This window comes from Homalodisca vitripennis, chromosome 1, assembly GCF_021130785.1.
Source record: "Homalodisca vitripennis isolate AUS2020 chromosome 1, UT_GWSS_2.1, whole genome shotgun sequence".
Taxonomy (NCBI): Eukaryota; Metazoa; Arthropoda; class Insecta; order Hemiptera; family Cicadellidae; genus Homalodisca; species Homalodisca vitripennis.
This window is the reverse complement of record NC_060207.1, coordinates 29,150,773-29,175,683: the sequence shown is the minus strand read 5'-3', so window position 1 is coordinate 29,175,683 and position 24,911 is coordinate 29,150,773. Positions and strand designations below refer to the sequence as shown.

The 24,911-nt window shown below is 33.5% G+C and overlaps 1 protein-coding gene across 4 annotated transcripts in view; it reads left to right on the top strand.

Moving 5' to 3' along the window:
* The first annotated feature begins 574 nt into the window (after positions 1-574).
* The window catches only part of LOC124358936 (NUAK family SNF1-like kinase 1), a 61,351-nt gene continuing 37,014 nt past the window's right edge, over positions 575-24,911 (top strand). For 3 of the 4 annotated variants that reach the window (XR_006922090.1, XM_046811220.1, XM_046811233.1), the window contains exons 1-6: positions 575-1,177; positions 11,750-11,876; positions 16,598-16,676; positions 21,562-21,682; positions 22,157-22,308; positions 24,711-24,776. Coding sequence is in view for 3 of the 4 variants with exons in the window: in XM_046811220.1 (XP_046667176.1) it covers positions 11,779-11,876; positions 16,598-16,676; positions 21,562-21,682; positions 22,157-22,308; positions 24,711-24,776 (516 nt within the window). In the remaining variant the exon portion in view is untranslated. The remainder of the gene's footprint in view (positions 1,178-11,749; positions 11,877-16,597; positions 16,677-21,561; positions 21,683-22,156; positions 22,309-24,710; positions 24,777-24,911) is intronic. The other variant, XM_046811212.1, reaches the window with a different exon arrangement.

Sequence of the window (24,911 nt, the reverse complement as noted above, 5' to 3'; positions counted from 1 at the left end):
AAGGCTCTATGAAAATGTAAATAAAAAAATCTGTTTTGCCATTTTTTAAACAGGTTCTTCGTTTAAATGAGCATGTAATATAATATTATAAATCATTCGATTATTTGATTATAAATTAATAAGAAGAAGTATATTCTGTAAGAAAAGAACATCATGGTTAAAGTTGTATGCTATGGCTGGTATTATGATATATTGTTAATAGATTGCCGTACACAATACTTTATTTATATTAAACGAACATATTGCGCTTAAAATTCAATGCCGTCTCCTACTTGCCAATGAGGTCATACAGTAGGTGTTATTAGTCATCATTTGGCAAGCATCCAATTGGTACAATAAGCAATTATTTGATTTGAAGCTACTATAACAAGTTTTAAAGGTTTAATACAGTAAACCGTAAAAATATGCAGATAAATTAAAACAATTAATACTTATAGATTTTTATATACAACTAGATGAGTAAAAATGTCTTATTTATTTATGAAATGGTTTTAAATGTTCTGTTTCCATAACCACTTGTTAAAAGTGACGTCACGTGCGGGTTTGTCTGCTGTAGCAGACGATTGTTTTAGCCATATATGAACTACAAACGTTTTAACCTTCAATGTAGTGACGTTTCGGGAGTGGATATTTACTATTTAATAATTCAGAAAAACAGAAAATTCTAATACAATCAAAGGAAGTAGATTGTTAGCAAAAGGATTATGTTCTCAAATTATGACTGTATTGATAGTTTCATTGTGTGTTTATCTGTGCAGACAAACGGAACAATTGCTGCTACATAACCTAAAAGAAACGTTATTAGCATAAATGAATGAATTATTCACTAGATTGTTTCGTACAGATGCTATAGCTAGAAACAAGTTGTAGCATTCAAGGCACTGAGTTGACGTTTAAGTTGTTAAATGCTAGATCCAAAGCGCGTACAGTTTTCAACTAGCTGTCTCTGGCTGAGTTAGGGCTAAAAATAACTAGTGTGTCTCTAGCGTGAGTGTGAGTGTGTGTGGGGCAAGGGAATTCACTTCTCGCCTTGGTTATTTAGTCTTAATGGTTTATTATATATTGACTCCTATAGATTTAGTAAATTCATACAATGCTGATGTTTGTTAGTGTAAAATGTTACTTCAAGACTGCTGGGACTTTATGTGCAAGGAGATGAGGATTAACTAATAGCAAGGTAAATTTCTATCTTACTATTCACTTGGCAATTTACCAATAAGCAGCCATACATAGCACTAAAACCGGTAAATGGCCCTCTCAGAACACATGTCGGCTAATTTTCGTCTTGGCTAAGAAAATTAAAAAAAGATTTTGAATCTAGTGTAAGTTTTAAACATAAAGGTAATATATCGCTGAAGCTAGAGAACAGAACAAATGCGGTGCTTAAAATAACTCGGGTTACGTCAATTAACACACTAAACAGTTAAGCTGAAGATGGTGCACAGTAATTTTACAGACTATAATTGGATGTTAAACGTTTAAAATATAAGATTTACCAAGACCATATATTTTTAATCAAGCATACAGCAAAACCTTGAGAAAAAATACCTATTCACTCTTTAATAATCCTGTACTGAACATTAAAAAATATATATATTATACATATCCAATCATTGATAAACCCTTGTATCTGATCAATAGAAGCCGAATGTAAACTGAATTAATTAAAATATACAAAAGGTGGTGTACCTGTCACCTTATGCCTTGCCTCATGAGTAATAGGCAACTTATTTAGTCAATGTTTATTTGAGAATAAGATTAATATTTTAGTAAATATTTACTTTACCCTCTTCACATTATTTGTTGTTTTAAGATGGAAAATGTTTAGAAAATGAATATTAATACAGCATTTAAAACAAATCTTTAGAAAGCTCGAAAAACAAAAAAAAACTCCTTGAAAAAGCAACTAGGAGTAGTAGTTGAATAAGTTAACAGTAATGCCTTCAGCCATCTGTATCAGCTGATGGTGATGAACGAAAAATATTCCTCGAGTACCAGTAGGCTAACAGATAAAAAGTCTAAGGAACACGATCATGAAAATGCTTGAGAGAGAGAACTAAAAAAATATTATTAACTCACCTAAACATAATTTTCTAGATAGGAATACTCTTCAAAATATTTTATTAATCTTCTACTAATTGTAAAAAATAAAGGTTTTCTCACAATATTTATTGTTATAGTGTTCTCTAGATTATTGTAAATAAAATTCTACCAGATATAGTTAGGTTTACAGTTTATAACAATTTATAAACACTTTTATAAATGTTTTTGTTTTTGATCACGAAACCAACGCTTCTTGTGAGCTAAAACAAATTAATTTATCTAAAGACTCATACAAAACTATAAATTTTCTAAAACTAGACTAAATTTGTAACCTTTAGGCTATCTTGGAATTTGAAATTTTTATGCTTAACTATATTTTTCAGGCACACCCCTCCCTTTTTTACATGCATAAAACAAACAAAAATTTCCCCACTCAAAGTAAAAAATTCAAATGAAAATATTTGTTGTATAGAGCTACTTATTATCATTGTACTATACTTTTCATTGTGAACTAAATAATATCAAATACAGTTAGGTTTGCAGTAAAAATTTATATTTTACAGATTTTAGAAAGAAAGCTTACAAAACTGGGAAAACTGGCTTGGCGTTTAAGGAAAATACCAATGGCAGTCGGAGGGTTGATAAAATTTTTTATGAAAATGAAAGTTGGTAGGCCTAAGAAGTTGTTAAAAGTGGTTTCAGATCATTGTAGGTAACATGGATGTTACCATCATAGGTTTTATTATGCCTGAATATAATAATTTTAGTCAAGTGCTAATGTTTTGTGGATAATATTAGAGACCTGTTTACATTTTCTGTTAATTACAATGAAATTTATATATATTTCACAGAAGTTAGTTTTTACAAATATGATAACTATACACATGACATGGATTCTTGAATATTTGCAAACTATTGTGATCAATCATTGACAACATACAGGTTAGCTAAATTAGTTATTAAAATCAAATAACTTGTATGTCTTTGTAATATTTAAACTATGTACAGTGATGTATAAAGATAAGAAAGTGCTCTATAAGTGCTTTTAATAATGCTCTAAAAGTCTCTCTTCTGCCCTGTCAGAAAATGTGGTTTCCATTTCAGCTTGGTCATACATTAGTTGTTAAACTGAGTCTAAATATGCTTCTTAAGAATACTGAAGATCCATCTAGGATAAAAATACCTTGATGTGCTGAATGAGGAATCAAAACAGCAGAACAACAACACTTTTCATCCTGTTTGAGCGCATGTATCTAATCAAATAAACATACTGAACCTGCCAGTTTAGTTAGATTGTGTAGTGAAATGGAGATGCATTGTTAACCTACCAACTGTAGGAAGTAATTTAAAAGCTCACTATTACCATTAGAAATTATCCAAAAGTTAATTATAAAAGCTGCCTAGAACAAAAGATCCTTGAGAACTTTTATTTCATGAATTTAAGGTTTTAATGTTAGACATTATTATTTGTTAGATCCATAATGATGTACACATTAAAAAATTACATCAATATTTTTAAGCAAGTAAGTTATAGTAATTCAACCAGATTGGCAGTGTAATCTGAGATAATTGGCCCAAAATTGGAGAAGTGTATTAATTGCACAAATTCACACTACATTGTAAATATATTTTTTTTATAAATTAATAAACTGCCTTAAGCTACCAAATGTTTACAAATATGACATGTATAAAAAGAAAGTAACCTCATGGCTACTAAACATAGATAAATGTCAATTAGAATGTTTGTTAATTCTTTTGATAGTAAATGTAGGGGCAGATGATGGAGTGATGGTGGTAAATGTAGGGGCAGGTAAGGGAGTGATGGTAGTAAATGTAGGGGCAGATGAGGGAGTGATGGTAGTAAATGTAGGGGCAGGTAAGGGAGTGATGGTGGTAAATATAGGGGCAGGTAAGGGAGTGATGGTAGTAAATGTAGGCGCAGGTAAGAGTGATGGTGGTAAATGTAGGGGCAGGTAAGGGAGTGATGGTGGTAAATGTAGGGGCAGGTAAGGGAGTAAGTAATAAGAGAATTAGGTTGTGTTGTGGGTGAGTGCACATGCGTGTGTGCATGTGTGAGTGGTTCCAAACTCCCTTACAGATTGTTATCGACATAACCTTTGATGTTTTTTTATGAAAAATAAAGTTATTATTGTCCGTCATGATCCATTAATTATTAATCATCAGATATTCAAAGCTAATGTTGTTATCTGGTAGTATATCTAATTTGCTAACACTAGCTTTGTTGTAGCTGTTAACCTATGTTTTTGTTTTGTTATTTTTTTATTATAATACATATACGTTAGGTAAATAAGTTTAATATTGTAAATTTTACTCTGTAGTAAATGGGTATTTTTTCTCTCTGAAGAATTTATATTGTTTAATTAGCATCTGCATATAATTGATGCTTCTGATCACGCCTCGATCTCCACTCACAGGCTACGCACATACAGAGATAATTTCCTGTATTTGTATACTCTAAATGCTGTAATTTGTATTTATATGAAGTCATATAATATAGAGAAAATATATAGTCATTTATTCAATAACAAGATAACATTGAACCAGCAATCTATATACAACTAGTATGCAGGCAACTGGAATTAGTTACACTTTTAATAACCCCCAGAATTAATTTAGTTTGATGCACACATTGTTTGTTTGGAACTACAAATATACGATTACATCATTTGTGTTTTATAAATAATTCAGGAAACTTAATTTGCACTGCTTCTTTGCTTCTACAGTAGAACCTCTCATATCCAACCAACAATTAAAAAAAGGAACTTAATTTATCTTCATTAAAAAGCATAATTTTATGTGTTATCCTTACATTAACATTTATCAATAAATTGGTCATTGTATTCCTATTCTTTGTGTTTGATTGTTTGACTAAACTATGGTGGTTAACTCTTGAAAATGCAACATAAGTTGGGTATGAGTGATAACATCCGTTGAATTTGAAGGCCTGCTCTTGGTAGATGGTCACTGTAAATCCTGGTTTAAGTGGAAATTGAGAACTCTTCTTGGTTAATCTGTCATTGAACTTCCTTTCCTGTACGTTCTTTAGTTCTAATCTTTGCAAAAGGATGCTGTTCAGTATACATTTGAGTTTGATTTGATCAAATCCTATACAGTTTCATTCTGAGTGTAAAAGTTAGTTGTGTTTTGTTTAGGATAAACAAATGCCAAAGAATATTGTCCTTGTGCAACTAATGTACGCGATATTCCGTAATGATGGCGTATTCAACTTGTCTTTCAAAATATTTAATATTTATCAACATCTAATACATGGTAACTGTTACAGCACTACATATTTTGGTAATGTCTTTTTATTGTATCACATATTTGTTGGGGAAACAATAAGTCAAACATAGATAAGCTGAGCAAAATCCCTGATTGAGATTCCAAGAGAGGCACTGTTGATTGAGCTATCGTTGCAATGCATTATGCGATTTTTATCTTCCCTGAGGGAGATTCCAAGAGAGGCACTGTTGATTGAGCTATCGTTGCAATGCATTATGCGATTTTTATCTTCCCTGATTGAGATTCCAAGAGAGGCACTGTTGATTGAGCTATCGTTGCAATGCATTATGCGATTTTTATCTTCCCTGATTGGAGATTCCAAGAGAGGCACTGTTGATTGAGCTATCGTTGCAATGCATTATGCGATTTTTATCTTCCCTGATTGAGATTCCAAGAGAGGCACTGTTGATTGAGCTATCGTTGCAATGCATTATGCGATTTATTATTATCTTCCCTGATTGAGATTCCAAGAGAGGCACTGTTGATTGAGCTATCGTTGCAATGCATTATGCGATTTTTATCTTCCCTGATTGAGATTCCAAGAGAGGCACTGTTGATTGAGCTATCGTTGCAATGCATTATGCGATTTTTATCTTCCCTGATTGAGATTCCAAGAGAGGCACTGTTGATTGAGCTATCGTTGCAATGCATTATGCGATTTTTATCTTCCCTGATTGAGATTCCAAGAGAGGCACTGTTGATTGAGCTATCGTTGCAATGCATTATGCGATTTTTATCTTCCCTGAGGGAGATTCCAAGAGAGGCACTGTTGATTGAGCTATCGTTGCAATGCATTATGCGATTTTTATCTTCCCTGAGGGAGATTCCAAGAGAGGCACTGTTGATTGAGCTATCGTTGCAATGCATTATGCGATTTTTATCTTCCCTGAGGGAGATTCCAAGAGAGGCACTGTTGATTGAGCTATCGTTGCAATGCATTATGCGATTTTTATCTTCCCTGAGTTCAAATTGTCATTTTAATTTTGAAATACTTGATCCCATATTTTCTTTCACTTGTTAGATATTATTAAAGTTGTTCCAAGCTCAAGTAATTTGTTACCCAATCAGAATGGGAAACTGGTGCAGTGACTGAGGACCGTTACCTATGCAAGCTTTGTAACCAACAAAGCATCAAAACATGGATGGTGAAAGGCAGGGAGTCACATGAATTTTATCTTGTCGACAGTGGTAACATGGAAAGCCCATAATCATATTCTTAAGTATCTGCAGCCATTACTGATTTTAAGTGTAGAGGCAATCCAGCAATCTCTACTTTCCTGACACTACTCTACCAAACACAACACTGTGTGACAGGAAAGGGAGAAACTAGCATAAATATTTCAAATACTACTTTGGCTTTAAGAGAGCTTTCCTTATCTAATCAAGGCTTAAGTAAAAGTCTCCACCTATATTCTTCGATCCTAATTCAGTGTCGAATTCCATTGCAATGTAATGTCCCTCTCCAGAAGCTATTTTAGAAAATACTGCTTAAGACCTGCACTGATCTACTTGCTCCACCATATCCAAAGTTGTAATAAAGCCTCACTCAGCATAGCGAACAAGAGCAGAATATTACCAAAATCTAAATATTGATTTGTTCATTCATAATTTTGAACCCTCATCACAGACACAGCCCTCAGAATGACATGTGTAAAGCAGCAAATTAAAATTAACAACAATGGATCAACCGATTTTATACCGTAGCTGACTTGATAAATTATTATTTCTTATTAATTCTATAACTTCAACATAGTAATATTCCACTTATAAAGGATTGTACATTAATGTTAATATCAAACTTAGGACTTTGTCCTATAACATTAACACGTTACAGTGACAGTTACTCTAGTGCGCTTGCTGCCTCATGAGAATACTAATTATTATCACTCATTATAGAGCCATAGTGAAGGTATTAAACTACTTTATTACAAGACTCAACATAGCTATCAGATTAACCAGTTAGATATCAAGTGGCTCAAGGTTATCGATTCCATGATCTTCAGATTACTATGAGTAGGTAATTTCATTGTAACAGTAGTGAATTTTAGTTGTTAATGATTCCTTTTGTAATATATTCATAAATAGTAGTTTGTATCATTAAAAGCAAAAGTAATTGTTTCTGTGTACAATTGTGTTTTATGAACCTGATGTTGGAAATATGATTGAGTACCGAAAGACACTTTTGTTCTTTGCGGTGATCAATGCTCTTTATCATATGGAAAATAAAATGAAAACTGATATGATTTCTTTAATTTTTGTTATATAATAACTCAACATAGTCATACGGTAAAGTTTTTTGTGTATCAATCACAGCTGCACTGAAAAACTTAACTGTGCGTCAGCTGATTTTTCAGGTTGTTATCGTAAGATAAAACAAAAGAACATTTCATGGATAAAAAGGTATACTTATAAATAATAACCATAATTTAAAAATATTGTTAGATTCAAAGATAGAACAGATTGTGTAGATGATCATATATTTCTCTGCATATTTAGTGTTAATATTTAGCAGAATATTAAGTTCGATAAACACCAAGTGACTGGGAATAAATAAACGGTAAATTACATTTTGTAATCTAAAGCTAACTTTATTGCACTAGATCACCTTAATTCTGTAATGTGTTATTATATAAAAGATAATATCGTGTCAAGTGATAACATGCTGTGTGGGTGAAAGTGTAGGTATGTACTTATCAGTTCACTGTAGAACTGACTGCCACCTACACATTGTATATTAACTAATAACGAGTTACAACTTTTCATGTTAAATCTTTCATGTGGTGCAGTGTTTTCAGTATTTAAAATATCTGTACTAATGGAAAGTCAGTAGTGTTTGGCGTGCACATAAAATAAATCAAGAAACTGCATTTAGTCAGTGTTATTTTAGTTTTATTGCCTGTTAAATGGGCCTTGAAGGATTGTTGGTGTTGTTAATCGGGTAGGCTGGCACTGAAGCCAGAACACGGGTTGTCAATGTGTGTACTGCTATAGCGATAGTGAAACTGTTTTTGCCAACTTTATGAATGATTCACCGCCCTTGATTTCTATTTGTATTTGTCATTTATGACAACTACTTGAATCAAGTATCAGGAGTTCAGTTAGTTAAGAGTTTTCACAAGGTACATTTTGTTGTATAACATACATTCCTTTACAGTTGTAAAGCACTGAGAACAGGCCCATGCACGATGTTAGTGTGTAGAACCATCCATCGCAAGTAGTAAATCCTAGTGGCAAATTGCTTCGCACTGATTGATCATGCTACTACAATGCAATATGATTTCTTTTAAGGATATACATAGGGTTTACTGACACATAAACACTTTCATATGTCTATTATTCTAGTTTATCCTATAAAATCAATTATTTAGTAAATAGTGTTTATTAGTAATGTTAATTTTCTTTACATGCAACAAGCAACAAAGGTTGTTTATTACTTTTCCATTATGTTTTCAGATCAAAGAGTTTGATTAATGTGGATTATGAGATTTTATACTGCAAAATCATTTTTATCAGGGAGTCTAGATTGCAATCTAATAATTATAGTTTATTTAAATATAGTGAAATAAGTTTAATACCTTATTCCAGTAATACGATACAAATTTTTAGGGCCATAGTTTTTAATAATTTTTCAGATCCTTTATACTACTGTAAGTGCAGTATTTTCATGCCCTCTTAATAGTTAAGACTCTTTTGAAATTTGAAGGCATATACTTCATTGTCGAAGGTCGTTATCAAAATATAAAATTAAACAGCTGTTTTACGTAAGATACAATATTTTTTTCTGAACATTCATTTATCATAATACCAATGGAGAATACAGAAAATTTGTATTATTTTATCAAGAGTTATAAAGTTAACTATTGCTGAGAATAAATGCTTAGTTATATCTTTATACCTTACAACAAATATACTGATTTTGTAACAATAATGTTATACTTGTTTTCAAAAAAAAAGAACAAAGGCTGTTAAAGTAAATAATTTAAAGCATTAAAAAGCAGTAAAAGTTTATTTAAAAAAAAACATAAATATCGCATACAAAACTATAAAGTTATGTTAGCCATGACGAACCTATGAAACTATGATAATTTATACAACAATCAAATTAATACTAGAGCATAATTTTATCTAGAGCATAATTTTATATTACGTTACTTTGCGTAGTTATTAACTTTATTTAATTAATAAGATGAAGGCAAACTATGAACTGTAAATTAATTATCAGAACTAATACTATTAATATGATACAAATTATTCATTGTGTTTGTAAACAACAAATTAAAACAAGTAGTAACTTGTAATTAACCTGTTTTAATGTATATTTTATTAGTAAATACTGTACAGAATTAATAATGAAGTTAATCACGTTCAGTTTTTAGATTTTAAATTACAAAAATATCAGTACAAAACAACACTATTTTCGATTTAGTTTGTAAGAGCAGTATACTAGAAATGGAAGTGGAAATATATCATTTCAACCATAGTAGAAATGAGGGTAGTTATGAGTAGTTTCCAGCTTAGGTTGAGTTATATTGAAATGCTAGATCTGCTAGTTTATTACAGCTACGAGTAATTCAGTGTTTTTTGAAAATGTTAACAGTGTTGTCTTCAGATTGGAGTATATTCAGATCTTAACTTATTGTAAAAGTAACAAGAAACTATTCCATCACTACAACACATCCCAATGCACATTCAAAAGCTGACACAACAGCAACAACAACAGTTTCAACAAGGTCGTTACAGCAGTTTGTTGTAGGGAGAATCAAAGCCACCATCCCTTTCTCACCCTTCTCCCACCACCATCCCACAGGCCGGCGTGTGGGAGAAAGTGATCGAGTTTGCCTGTGTGTAATTTTGTTATGAAGCCGGATATCGGAGGTGCCGGATATCCCAGGGTCGGATATGACAGGTTTTACTCTATGAAAAAAATTGCATAAAAAACTAAACTAATGCACTATGCAAAAACTACCTGTATGCTGAGGAGCTACTGCTATTTGAACAGTTCTATTTTGTTGTCGCATTTCACACATATTCAGTATAACTTGATTGTTAAAAGAAGAGACAATTACGCTAGTAAGTATAACGTATTTAATGAAATATATACACAGCTGTTTACAACTATGTCAAATTGCCAATGCCTTGGCAATAACTCTGTTAGCATAATTGCTGCTGATGCAACGTCAATTTTGGCCGAAGCTTCAAATTTTAAATAAGAATAATAAAAATATTAACAACAATAAAAATAATTAACAATCATAATAGACCCTTTACATGATATTTATCTTTTGATCTCGTTTTTGCTAGGATAGTTTGTTGTTAATGCTTTTTGGCCATTTCCTGAATGACTTTGTTATCCTTATTTATTTTCAACAGGTATCTAGTTTTTTCAAAGCTGGAACAGAGTTTATTTAAGAAAAAATAACAAACTTATTCAGTTCTTCACAAATTACATTTTACTTATCATTAAAGCTTGAAATAATGGCTTGAACAGTTGTCCAGCACTTGTGATTAAGAATTGCCAATTCGTGGAAGTTGGGTGTTGTTGAAACTTTTGAACTCTGCATGAAAATTGTAACATTTTTATAAAAATTGGGTTTTAATCTCAAGTTGTGGTAATTATAATAATATTCCAATTATCTGAAACAGAACAAGTATGAATAAAGGCAGTATTTGAACTAACCAGATTACAAGAACCATAATGTATTGAGAGAGAAAACATGTCTGAAAGCTTTAAAAGCACTGTCTATAACAGTTTAAATCATATCTATAACATTTAAAGGTTTTGGGATCATTATTGTAAAAAGAGAATGTCTTCAGTCAGTTGCAATTAAATTCATCCAATACTTTGTCAGTAAAGTTTTAATTTTGTGTACATTGATAATTTTCAAAAACAAGTTAAAATCACAATGAGTAAGCTCTGTGCTTCATGGAGGGTGTTGACTGTAGTTTTCGCACTGATTTCCTCTAATTTTCAGTAGGTTAGTATTTTGGTGGTCTGAAGCAAAATGAAGGTTAGTAAGGCTGGTGGGTTGGATTAATTAACCATTTTAATAGTAAACACAAATCATCTACTACACTACTTGAATATCTTAATTAAAGGTGAAAAATAATAATGAAATTAAGTTTTAGTAATTGTTGTAGTTATAATGGTTGATGAGTCTCATTAAAAAGGAATGGAACAGATGGTACAGAATTTAATATTACATCAATATGGCATGTAACTCATAAGCTAAACATGAGTTAACTGGAGAGCAAATCAAAAGTAGAAATTATCATTTGCACTGGAGGATTCAGTACGGAACTCAAATGTTGAATGAATGATTCATGAATTGTTCCACTAGCCCATTTCTTATTCTATTTAGCTTCATAACCTTCTCTTCTGTACTTACAGTATTGTATTTTGCAGTAGACGCCAATTTCCAGTGAGACGGCAAGATGGTTGTGCCGGAGGCTTCCATCAACAACATCATGGGCGGGCTGGAGAGCACGGGGGGAGTTCGCCTGCACAACCACAAGCGAAAGCTCAAGCAAAGGTAGGCTTGCTATTGTGAACTGATGGATGGTACAATTAGGTTGTCACTGGAAGAGGTATTTTATGTACTTAAAAAACCGTTAAGGGGTTAAATTATATTCTGTAAAGCTATGAGAATAACAATTTTTACTTGTACACTGGGAAAAAGTTAGCGATTTACAGTTACGTAATATAATTAAATTTGTACTAACCTTTCACTAATCTTGTAGCTTGATTGACATGTCATGGCTTGTTTAATATTGCTTTTAACACTAAAACAACAGTTTTTATGTATTTACACTATTTAGAATAGGTTTGTGTAGGTTTTAGATTATAATCGACACTTCTGACATGTGAAGCACAGTGGATGACAATTTTCTCACTTACAGTTCTAGATTTTTCATATCACGTCCTTGTGAACATAAAAAAACAGGTCTTTTATTTTTTGAAGAAGTTTATATATTATAATGTACATATATATACTTCAAATTTCTTGCTCTGGAGTAGTATCTTGTAGCCAACAGAAAATAACTGTTCATATGTCATAGATGCTAGCACCAAAGGGTTATTATTACCAATATACATCAATCATGCAAGGCAGTTACTGACTCTTGGCAACTGGCTAGGTGTATGGGTTTCCTTTTTCTTGTTGTGAATGTTCTCATTAAGAGGCAGTTAATTTGAACATGGACAAGCAACATAATCCAGACTTTAAATTCCAAAGCAAACAGGCTTAAACTGTTCTGTTGAGTCAGTGTCATTCAGTCTCTTCCTAAGTTCAAATTTGTTTGTCGAAACGTGAAGTGCCTATTATTTTACCCACAAATACTGTATAAATATTTCTTCCCCACTGTCTCCATCAGGAGGTATTATCTGGCCTCAGATCATACCATTAACTTCCTCGATACTTGTTATAATTTTGCAACATATAGCAATAACAAATGGCTTAAATCCTGTTACCCTTTCAGATCATCCATCGTTATTAACAAACTTTAAACTAAACATTAACTTCCGCTCTCACATTTTCACAAGGTTACTTTTCTGTGTAACTTTAAGACTCACGTACAAAATTTCATCGCCTTTACTCTTAATCGAGGTATAAGTTCTGTCGTCTCCTCCTGAAACTTTGGCTGATTGGACAGTAAAAAATACTTGCTGAACCCTGTTTACCATGCCTCTCCACCAATCTACAATTAAACAAAGATCATTAAGTAATTGACACAAGTAAGGTATGTATGTATCAACCACAGTCAGTATGCACTCCATCCAATTGACCTTGCACATGTCTAGACATCTGGGGAAGACTTCACCAGGGAAGGACTCTACAGTGTCATATGGATTTAAATTAGTAGTGTTCTCACTGCTTTCTATATCAACGCTCATTTCACATATCTAGCAAAGAAGTTACTCAATACTATTTGCCCATATGAACCTGAACCTTTGATAGAGAGTGTAGTTTGTTTCACTTACTACGAGGGGTATTAGAAAAATAAGGTTCCCATGATTTTTTTTAAATAGACAGCTCTATATTTCTACTTAGTGTTATACATCAATTTAACACGTAAAAGTTAAGCTATTTTTCCACATAATCACCGTTTCTATCCTAACACTTTTGTAGACGATGCTCCAACTTTTCTATCCCCATGTGTAGAATTCTGCCGCCAATCCTTTGAGTAACCTCTTCCTTGACTTCATCATCGGTACTGAAGCGTTGGCCACCCAAGTGTTCCTTTAATTTTGGGAATAAGTGATAATCACTTGGGGCTAGGTCTAGGCTGTAGGGGGGATGGGGCACAATAGTCCAGCCAAAATTTGTCAGCAGTTCTTGAGTTTGACGTGAGACATGAGGTCGAGCGTTGTCATGGAGAAGCCTCACACCACTGGACAATCTTCCTCTACGGCGGTTCTGGATCGCGCGTCTCAGTTTTCTTAATGTGTCACAATATCTGTCAGAGTTTACTGTTGTTCCTGTGAATGGCGATTCTCCGATCTTCAAGCAGTATTGTCTCAACTTTTTCAACAACTCCATCTGAAACTGAAGGCCGTCCACTTCGGTTTTCATTGTGAATTTCCATGCGGCCTTCACTGAATTCTCTACACCATTTCCGAACGTGTTGAACAGATATGCAGTTTTCCCTATAAACTTTGATTAACTGACGATGAATTTCAATAGGTGAAATCTGTTTTGCATTTAAAAAACGTATCACAGCACGAATTTCGCATCTGGCGGTAACAATGACAGGGAGCTACGTCTTCGAAGGCAGCTAGGCCGGCACTGTTAGACGTAGCGAGGCGCGAGTGGTATGGATAGAGAGAGGGACAGTTGATGAGTAAGACAGTGTTTCCAGATTTCTCCCAACATATCGCATTCTGTCTCGGCGGCATAGGGAACCTTATTTTTCTAATACCCCTCGTACGTTGATTTTTGGCAACTCTGGTTCAAAAGGAAATAGAATCATTTAACAATCAAAATTTAAAGGGAAACAAAATATCTTGGAATTATAAATGACAGCAAATTTAATTGGAACATCACTTGGAATAGAAACATCTTGCAACCTAAAATGGTATAAACTCACTATTAGAGATTCCTATTCAGTATGAGCTGATAATATTGAGTAACTTTTCTGCTAGGTATGTGGAATGAGCTGTGGTTCCCAAAAGAACTCAGTGAGGAGAAAACATTATTAGATATAAATCCATGTGGGGCATTTTTCAAGATTTTTAAATACTAATTAAGTGGGTAGTGACACACATTCTTGAAATGGTCAAATTTGTGTACAAAATTAATTAAAAAAATAGGAGTTGCTCACCAGTGAGTGCCTGGATCTACACAAAGTTTGCTGTGCAAATTTACGAACCAAAGTTGTACAAGAAGAAGCTATGCAGGGTTAGGTTGTCTATCTTCTACTTGACCATTAAAAATATCTTTACTCTAGGTTTATAGAACATAGATTTCTAATGTTCTGACTCTAAGGAAATAATGGTAAATTTTATTTTCCAAATTAAAAAAATAAACGTTAGTTTAAAATGAATGTTAATTTCACACACATGAAGTGTAGCCATCTCATGTGTTGCAATGAAGTAGTCGACTATTGTTGTGGTGGCGGCTGTGGTATTAAGTCTGGTTTATGTGAGAGTTATGGCACTGACACTGGCCTTGGTTGTGTTGAGCTATTACTGTGACCCACTTCCCTATTGTGTGTCCAATTTCACAAATCTACAGAGTAACGTGGTAATTAACAATGGCAGATAGTAATTTTGTACACATTGTAAAAAGATAATACCCTAATATTGTTAGAACTTAATAAATCTGTTTTGAAGTTCAATAAATTAATTTTACACATTGTAACGTATTTATTTGGAATTCATGAATAGTTGACAACAAATTTTTATTTATTGTACAAGAAATATTAAAAAAATGATGATAAGTTCAAGTGTAATTTGTACCACACATTTGTAATCTTTTCAATATAATGCTGTAAAAATGTCTACAATTTAGGAAAAAGTGACTGTCCTAAGGAAAAAATTAAATTTGTTCTTTCCATCAAATTATTTTTCTCACCTTTGTAAAAAATATGTTACAAATGTTATTTAGAACACATATTATTTAATGTTTGCAATTATTCATGTATGGAGTTTCATATTTTCCATTAATTTAACAGACGAAAATGAGAAGAAATAACCTTGTGAGCATTTCAAAGACTTTTTGTTGGAATTAAATTCAATTTCAGAATGACATTAGTTTATAAAATTTGCAACTCAAATACAGTTAAACATTTTAGTAATGAGAACATTAGACTAAAAAGAATGTTCATGCCAAAAGTTACCTGTTTTATAGTTTTTTTTTTTACATTTTGTTTTGTCATAGTCCAGAATAAAATAGAACAGAATCACTAAACTATCAAACTTAGGGCAGTAATCTGATGCTACTCTCATCATATTAAAACATATTTGATAGTTATTAATTAGGTGTTTATACCTGTATTTTATTCAGTTAAATAAATTTTCTTGAACAAATATTGCTTTTTTGTTATTTAATGAAGTGTATTAGTGTATTAGTAATTGGACGGATGTAATTTTCTAAGTTTTAGTAGTGCACTGTGAAAAGAGTAAGAATTAATTTAAGTAACTCTTCATATAATGTTTACTGGTTTTTACTGACTATTAAAAGTCTCACCAGGTAAGTTTTAGGGGGAAGGTGGTAATATTCTTGTTAAAAATTGAACCTTGTACAAGCATAAGTATTTTAGTTCTGGTTTAGAATTAATTTGAGCCAGTACAATGTAGTTATGTTATATGTTCATCCAGTTCAAGAAAACTTCCAGTGAAGTTGTGTATTTTATAAGTATTTGAAGTGTTGATGTAAATTGAACAAAGATTTTTCACATGCTATCTATTAAGAAAAGTTCCATTTATAGATTCATAAGCAAAATGTATTATTTTGCACAAGCAATGATTTTTGCACTCTTTTCATTGCAATTTCAGTAAAAGTCCAAATTTCAAGTGCAGTTAAAATTTAGATGTAAAGGGCGAGTGGCGTGTTAATTATTTATGCTTCACTTATTCTGGTTGTTTATAAACGTCGGCGACTCATGCCAAGATTTTAGCTCAGTGGTCGTGTTCTGAACTCGCTGTCGCTAAATCACTACTGCTTGGGAAATGTTTAATTCTGTGGTATTTTAATATTGATTATCAGTCTGTACTGATATCAGACCGGCAGTGATGTGAAATGTTGGGTTGCAGGTTTGACATAGTGAAGAAGCTGGGCCAAGGGACGTATGGCAAGGTACAGCTGGGGATTAATAAAGAGACAGGACAAGAGGTGCGTACCCTATACTGTTCACGAGTTTGGTATTGTTTACATTTATTTAAACTCTATATATTTTTAGAATGGAATGTTGATTACTTATTAACTATTCATATATCACTCCTTATCACTTCCATACGTACTGTCTTTCTGTTTTATCTTGTAATCACATGCATGAAAGGATAGTATGGTAATAGTAGGTATTTACTAATGTTAAGAGACAATAAAAACAGTGATTCCAGCTCATTCAGGAGAAATAGGTAGGTTTGTGGCAGCTAAAATATTAATATAATTTATTTTAGAAACACAGGATTCCAACAACATTTATACAAAGGAAATTTTTCTGTATGTCCGTAAATAACATAGTCGTAACATACAGTATACTCCTTTTCGTTTGGCCACCTCGGGACTGGACCTCCGGCCGAACTATACGAAGTTAGCAAAAGTAGAACTATTTTAACTGCTAAAATCATGCTTTTGGTCATCATACATGTAGTAAATATTTGTGAAACATGTGAAAATAGTATTTCAAGAGTTTTATGTAGTAAATAAACTAAACTAGGCCTAGGTTAAGTGCTAACTTACAACTTATCACTGGCAGTTGGAGTTGTAAAATTATTACACATATTCGAAACTCATAGTTTTTTCATCACACACAAAATAACAAAAATAAAACCTTACAAAACTAAAAATGTACAGTATGTACATAGATTAAATAAGTAAATTTTTCTACTGTATAAAAGGGATTAAAAGAAATCAGTAATTTTTCGTGACACTCTCTTCAATGGATTCTTCCTTGCATATTCATGCCACTTCGTCAAAAACATGGCATTAACTGCTGTAGAAGTTGCCTGTTGCTCAATATAGGTTGTAGCCAGTTGTAGGGCTGCTACTCCCTCTGTGTGACTCATTTTACCCTCATCGTCCACCCCACCGTCGACATCGTCTTCTTCTTCTAAGTCCTGGGTATCTTGTAAAATCTGTAAAACCAACTAAGCTATTTCTTCATCATTCAAAACTTTATTATCAAGCTCCTTTTCAGTGGCCAACCAGTCTAAACCTTCTTCCACAATGTTTTCAGTGAGAGGCAATCGCATTAAGTCACTTAGGACTTCTGTCCCTTCCTCTGCTTCATGTTCAAGGTCGGATACACGAAGATCATTTCCGTCCTTTTCGAAAGCTTTTTCAATGTCTGGTCACACTTTTCTCCATGATTTCATTATTATCAAGGCTGTTATTTCATCATAGGCCTTAGCCACCATGAAAATGATGCTCTTCATGTTGGTTGTCTTTAATACTTGCATTAGGTCAGTTTTTTGTAGCTTGAATAGAACTACTAACACGTTCAATGACCCCCTGATCCATTAGCTGATGGAGTCTTGTCACATTGGGCAGCAAAAAATACAGTTTTATTCCATTTTCACCTTCACATGCCAGTTTATCCAGATGGGTAGGTGCATTGTCGAGAACAAGAAGTGCATTACAGGAATAAGGTGCGTTTGTGCATGAACTCACAAATAAACCAGTTTTTGAATAAATGAGAATCCATCCAAACCGATTTCTGTGACCGTTAGTACACTGGTAGCTTTAACTTGTCCAAGTTTTTAAATGCCCTGGGCAAAAACCAAAACCATAGAGCATTATCATCTAACTCATTGTTAGATTTCTTTAAAGTGCCATGAGATACAAGAACTTTGTCTATTTCAATCTGCGTACAAAAAGTCTTAATTGATTTTCTGTTTCAATTACAATTAGTTACCGTGGTTTTACCGACTCCAAATTCCCTATAAATACTTTGAACCAATTCACCTTTGTCTATAATATGCTCTAATGCTTTCAGCCGTTATCCTATTGTCACAAAAGTACGCTTATGTTTAGCACTCATAACGAAAATGAATCCAAAACTGCTGCACACACGCAACAACACAATACACACACAAGTGTTTACTCAAGAAAAGAATACTACTGTATGTGTACTATACGTTTTCACTCGATCAAATACAGAAGGCAACTGACCTATTTAAACAAAGAAATGAGCGTTGCCGCCACTAAATGAACTTGTGACGATTTGTGGCCAGTCATGGCATCGATGAATACAGTACATGCGTGCGTGAGTCATACTAAGAGGGGCGGCCAAAACAAAGGAAGCCGAACGAGAGAGAGAGTCTACTGTATCGGAATGAAAAGTCATACCAAGCTGGCCAATGAATTTAGCCAATATATCTATATACTGAACTTTTGTATCAAGTTTGAACTTGATTCAGTATTTCTTTAGTTATTTCTTGATGATTTACATGTAGTTGATTCTAATGGACTTACATGTATTTGATATCCTGAAAATTGTTTCTATCAGACATTCAGTATTGTTTTGATGTAGATGTGGAATATGTAATCTGTAAAATTGTTAAGTAAGCCACAGAATATATTAATGTTGATTTTTTCATAAAGTGTTGTCATTTTATTGCTTTAAATATTTGAAGTTTTGAATATTGAATAAGTGAATATCTATAGGTGCTTCCCATAAGAAATGCACATATGATGCATTTAACAGATATAATAAATTGTTTACAGAGATAAGATAAAACAATTTCAGAGATAGCTTGATTGACATAGGTTTATTGCTTGTGTTGTAATAGTAATTCACAGAAAGAGATTCATAAAAAGATGTGACATGTACTTTTTAAAGATTTCTTTTGAAATTGATTAGTAGAAATTAATTAAGGTGCTAGTGTGTAGATAAATCTTGAAAATTGATAGGAGTCCTTATATTATACTCAAATTGGATGCTTAAATGTTGGAAACAATCTAAAACAATCTTTCTTAAATAATTATTGCATTATTACTTAAATCAATGAATAAATAATGTTATTTATTCAAGAAGTGCATCAACAGAACTAAATTAAAATTTAATAAAATTATGAGAAAAATCAAAATATATTTATAAAACATCAATAATTGAAAAAACTCCTCTAAGTAAGATTAGTGAAGATTTATTAATAACATAAATAGTTTACCTGTATATTTTTAATTTTTTAATATTTTTTATGATTTTTAGTAACTGACTGGAATATATAATTTCGGCACTATTAGTTTGTTCTCATAAACTTTTATAGAATATAGTCTTAGAAACAGAGTAAGTTTGTCTTCTTTCTAGTATCATAACTACGAGTATGATAGTACTCTAAACTATTGAGTTTATTACTGTTACATATTAATTGTATTACTGAATATATGTAAAATCTGATCTAATAGTTCAAATACTTTGGAAACAAATTTACTACATGAAAAATATTTAACACCTTGACTGCTGCTCCACACTCAGTGGTTCTGATTCCATATAATAGTGCATTGCGTACTCGCATGTCTGCAACAGTCAATGTGTGAAGTCTTCATTTATATTTCATAATATTTTTAATAAACCTGTGGAATAATTTTTATTCATTATATGGTTAATCTTTTACCAATGACATTTACATGTTGAATAAAAAGGGCATTCTAATTAATTGGGGACAAATAATGTATTTTGATAAATAACTAAATGTTATTTGCAGTTCTGCCTAAGTACTTGCTAAATGGATCAGAACATGTAAAATGTATTACATTTTTGTCGCTTTTTATGTATCCTATACAGCAACAATCTTTATACAGAAGCAATTTTTATTTACCAATGAGAATTTAATAAGAGATAACTTGTAATAAGAGCCTATAAATGAGTTCCTAAATGGGTGATAAAATCTTAAGATTCTGGATCCTCTACCCCTATAACATGCAGCTTAATGTGTAGCTCAACTCTTCCGCCACTAATGTAATGAAACATCTCTTTAGTGTCAAATTGTGAAAGTGCTTATTCTAATTGCACATTAGAAATACTTTAGATAACTAATCAGTAGGTAAGACATACTTTGAAACAGAGTTTTTGTTGTTTTGTAACTTTCATCTAACACATATGAAACCTTTTGACATTATATACCTTTCCCCTCAACGCCAACAGTGTGATTTTATGTACAGAGCCCATGGAATCATAAATTAAAGATAATTGCTGTGATAGCTCTTTAAACATGATTTTCAAGCCAAATTCTCAAGTAATTAATGCTTAAATATTTCACTTGGCTTATTTTGTGACAGGTAAAATAAACACCAGTAATGATGATACTACAGTGTACGTGGGGAAAAAAAAAAAGAAGAATTCTGCATTTCTATTTTACAATAAAATTTATGATTACCATTTAATAATACTGTAATCACCAGGTTGTGTATTTATTGACTAGAATCAGATCTTGTTTAAAACTGAGTTCATTACATTGGAGTGATACTTATTTATTTTGCAGTTTTCTTATTATTAAAGGTTATTCTTAATTTCAATCATCGAAAAGTAGTGCCAGTGTTTTGTTGACATGCAAGCGAGACTGGAATATATAACATCCACCTATAGTATTTAACATGCTTTGGATTCACAAAATTTAATCATAACATCTTATCTTATCAAAATATTAAATATTTTGTTGAATTATTGACAATTATAAGGAAGAAACCAGACAGATATTTTTGTATAACTAAGGGTACGAATACACAGATAGTGACACAACACAATGTGATGCGAAGCAAAGCAAAATTATGAAATACAGCAGCATTTGGAATAAAATACACTGATCACATTATGTTGCGCTGTGTGTATATTATTCTCTATAATAACAGCTGTTTGATAGTCTCACATCACATCCCATCGTGTCACCATCTGTGTATTTTTACCCTAAAAAATTAATGTAGTAATATAACAAAGCTTACAACTTTTCAGGGGATGCAAAATAATGGCGGTTTGCTCTGTTTAGTAATCAGATAGCGTTAAAAAGAAAGGAATCTTTTACCTTATAAGTTACTAAATATTTGCACTGATTTGCAGGTTGCCATTAAAACTATAAAGAAATGCAAAATAGAGACAGAGGCAGATCTAATCAGGATACGAAGAGAAATCCAGATCATGTCTTCTGTCCAGCATCCCAACATTATTCATATTTATGAAGGTAGGTTTGCTTTTTGGGAGTTTCTCACATTTTGGGTCTTCAGATGTATTAATTATAAAGTTTTAAAATATTTTACAACATATGTATTTTATGGCACCTTGAATTTTACAAAATGAGCAGAGAGTTATGTAGTAGTTTTGCTATTAAAAATAATTAAACCGTACACATTTATTATTTTTTTTTAACTGAAAATTCAAGGAACATTTATCAGAACAATGCAGATATTGATCTAATGCTATTAACTTCTAAGAAGACTCACTTGTGATGAGATCTGAGTATTTCAGAACAGGCTTGTGTGGCAATGTCTGAAACATCATTATTGAAGAACATCATGAATGGTTTATACATTTAAATATACAATAAATACATTAAAAACTAGAAAAATTAGTTGTTGGTTTAAGTACCATAATTTAAAAAAGCAATCTACACACTTACTCTCCATGAAAACTGTAACTATGGTTTTGACTGTGGCAGTGTTTGAGAACCGAGAGAAGATGGTGTTGGTGATGGAGTATGCTGCGGGGGGTGAGCTCTACGACTTCCTGAGTGAGCGCAAGGTGCTGGCTGAGGATGAAGCTAGGAGAATCTTCAGGCAGATTTCCACAGCCGTCTACTACTGCCATAAGGTGTGGTTTCTTAACATAGATCACAAAAGCAGCAATAAGTTGAGCAGAACTTGAATATGGTAAAATAATGTATACCCAGTCTCAGTGTATTGGATGATAATCACCATTTTGTTTGCCATTGATACTTTCATTGTTGGATATTTAACCCATTGATGCACTAGTTTTAGCACATAGTTTTTATGGTTCGGTGTTGTTATGGTTTAAAACGGTTTATTAACTCTTAAATGATATTATTATGGTTCTGATTTAGTAATAAATGCCTTGTAAAACATAACATAACACAAATCAAGTGGTTTCCCGTGATAATAAAGACAAAAAATGCAAAACGGGTGATTTAGGTCTGGTACATCTATACAAGTATAGACTGTTCCTCTCAACTTTCACCCAAGCCAATCACTGTTAAGTTAAGATATGCCTTACCAACAGCTATACCACAGACCAGTTACTCTCATATGTGTTCACCAGACTGAAAAGCTCTCCAACATCAGGTGCAGGAATCAACCCATGACTTCAAAGCAAACTCTTGCAGACAAGAGTAGTGCCTTAAACTAAACCATGCAACCATCCTGACTTGTTGTCTTAGATATGCAGATAGCCCATTTACAGTTTCATTATTTTTATCTAGTGCTTCCATTGAGGTTTTTGGTTTACTATTGTGTGACGAAACCATAGCATCAAAATAGGTCTATGGGTTAATGCTAAATTCTTTGAACACTAGCTATGTTCACTGTACATAGCCACTTTTAATTTGAACATATTAGCATTTTTTTTTTTTTTTTTTTCTTCTTCCTTGGGGCGGCCTACTGCCATGCACTTAAGCCTCAAGGGCCTTTTGCGCACCCCAAAAACACCATGAGGACTACCAGTCTACAACTTCAGCAGTTCAACAAACCGCCGAAAACAACCTATCAAGTCCTCCTGGGAAAACTCGCCACCCCTGTTCAAGCTACCAAAGATGGCATACCGCTCTCTTGCTATTGCTGGGCAATCAAAGAGCAGGTGCTCAGCAGTCTCCTCCTGCTCATTACACCTTCCACAGAGCGGATCCTCCTGAAGGATACCAACTCTGTGTAGATGCTTCTTCAGGTGACCATGCCCCGTAATGAGACCAATGACCTTGGAAGACATTGATCTGTTTAATGAGAGAAGGTCCGAGGCCACCTTGGAGGAAGGTGACTGTAATACCATTCTACTCACTCTCAAACCCGGATGCAACCTCCACCTTCTCCCATGCTCCGCGCGAATCCATTTCGAGACAACCCTAGAGGATTCACACCTTGGAACACCGCAGAATGGTTGAGGGCCCGTCATAATTGTTGCTGAGCCCTGGTTGGCCAGGGCATCAGCTCTTTCGTTCCCAGAAATCCCCTCATGACCAGGAACCCAACAAACGGTTACATTGTTGATTCTGGCAAGGGAGGAAACGGTCTGATAGCAATCCCAAACCAGTTTGGATTTGATTGCGCAAGAATCCAGCGCCATCAGCGCTGCCTGACTGTCCGTGAAAATGTTAATCGTCTTGCCCCTATATCGCAGACGAAGATTCTCACGAGCACATTCCATAATGGCTGCGACCTCCGCTTGAAAGACTGTCGGATACGGACCCATAGGAACCACCAGCTCCCTACATGGTCTCACTCCCAGAATTCCAGCACCTGTGCCGCTTTTTGTTTTAGAGCCGTCTGTGTACCATTCGAGCTCCGCTGGTGGAAGAGGTTGCTTCCCCTCTGACCAATCATCCCTTGAGGGCAAAATAATCCTAAAGGGTTTGTCAAAGGAAAACTTTTGTGGCATCTGATCAGAGATCATATGCAAAACATCCTCCTGTATCAGAGTGCTAATTCTGCAGTGCCCACCGCTGCTGCAGCCCGACCAGAATCCCGTCTGCTGAAGACAGTAGGCACTCTTCCTGGCCATAGCTCGAATGACAATGTCCAGGGGGGCGAGATTAAGACAACAGTCCAGAGCCGCACCTGGCGCACTAGGAAAGGCCCCTGTGATAGCGAGGCAGGCCATCCTTTGGATACCTGCCAGACGTGCTACCACCGTTTTGGCTTCCATTTTTGGCCACCATACGACAGCTCCGTACATTAGTGCAGGTCTGACCACGGAAACATAAAGCCAGTACAAGAGCCTCGGCTTCAGTCCCCAGGGCCCACCTATCACACGTCTGCATTGCATTAGAGACCACTTACCCCTGGCAATGACCCTTTCTAGATGAGGTCCCCAGTTTAGAACCCTATCTAGGATCACGCCCAGGTACTTGACCTATATTAGCATTAATCAGTCTGTTTATTTTTTGGAGATATAAATTTGTTAATTCCAAGCAAGTAGTGAAGAAAATATTTATGTACATTTTAATCAAAATATTTTTTTAAATTTTTAATGTGTTTAATTTTCAGCACAAGATTTGCCATCGAGACTTGAAACTAGAAAACATTCTGCTAGATGAAAATGGGAATGCCAAGGTTTGTTTCTGTGTTTGTAACATTATACATTATTCATACATTTGTAAATATTATGCTTTTTACGGATTGGTTTAGATATAGAAGTCCTGACTTTTAATCAAAGGGTATCAAGTTATGTTCTGCTGCTGGGACCAT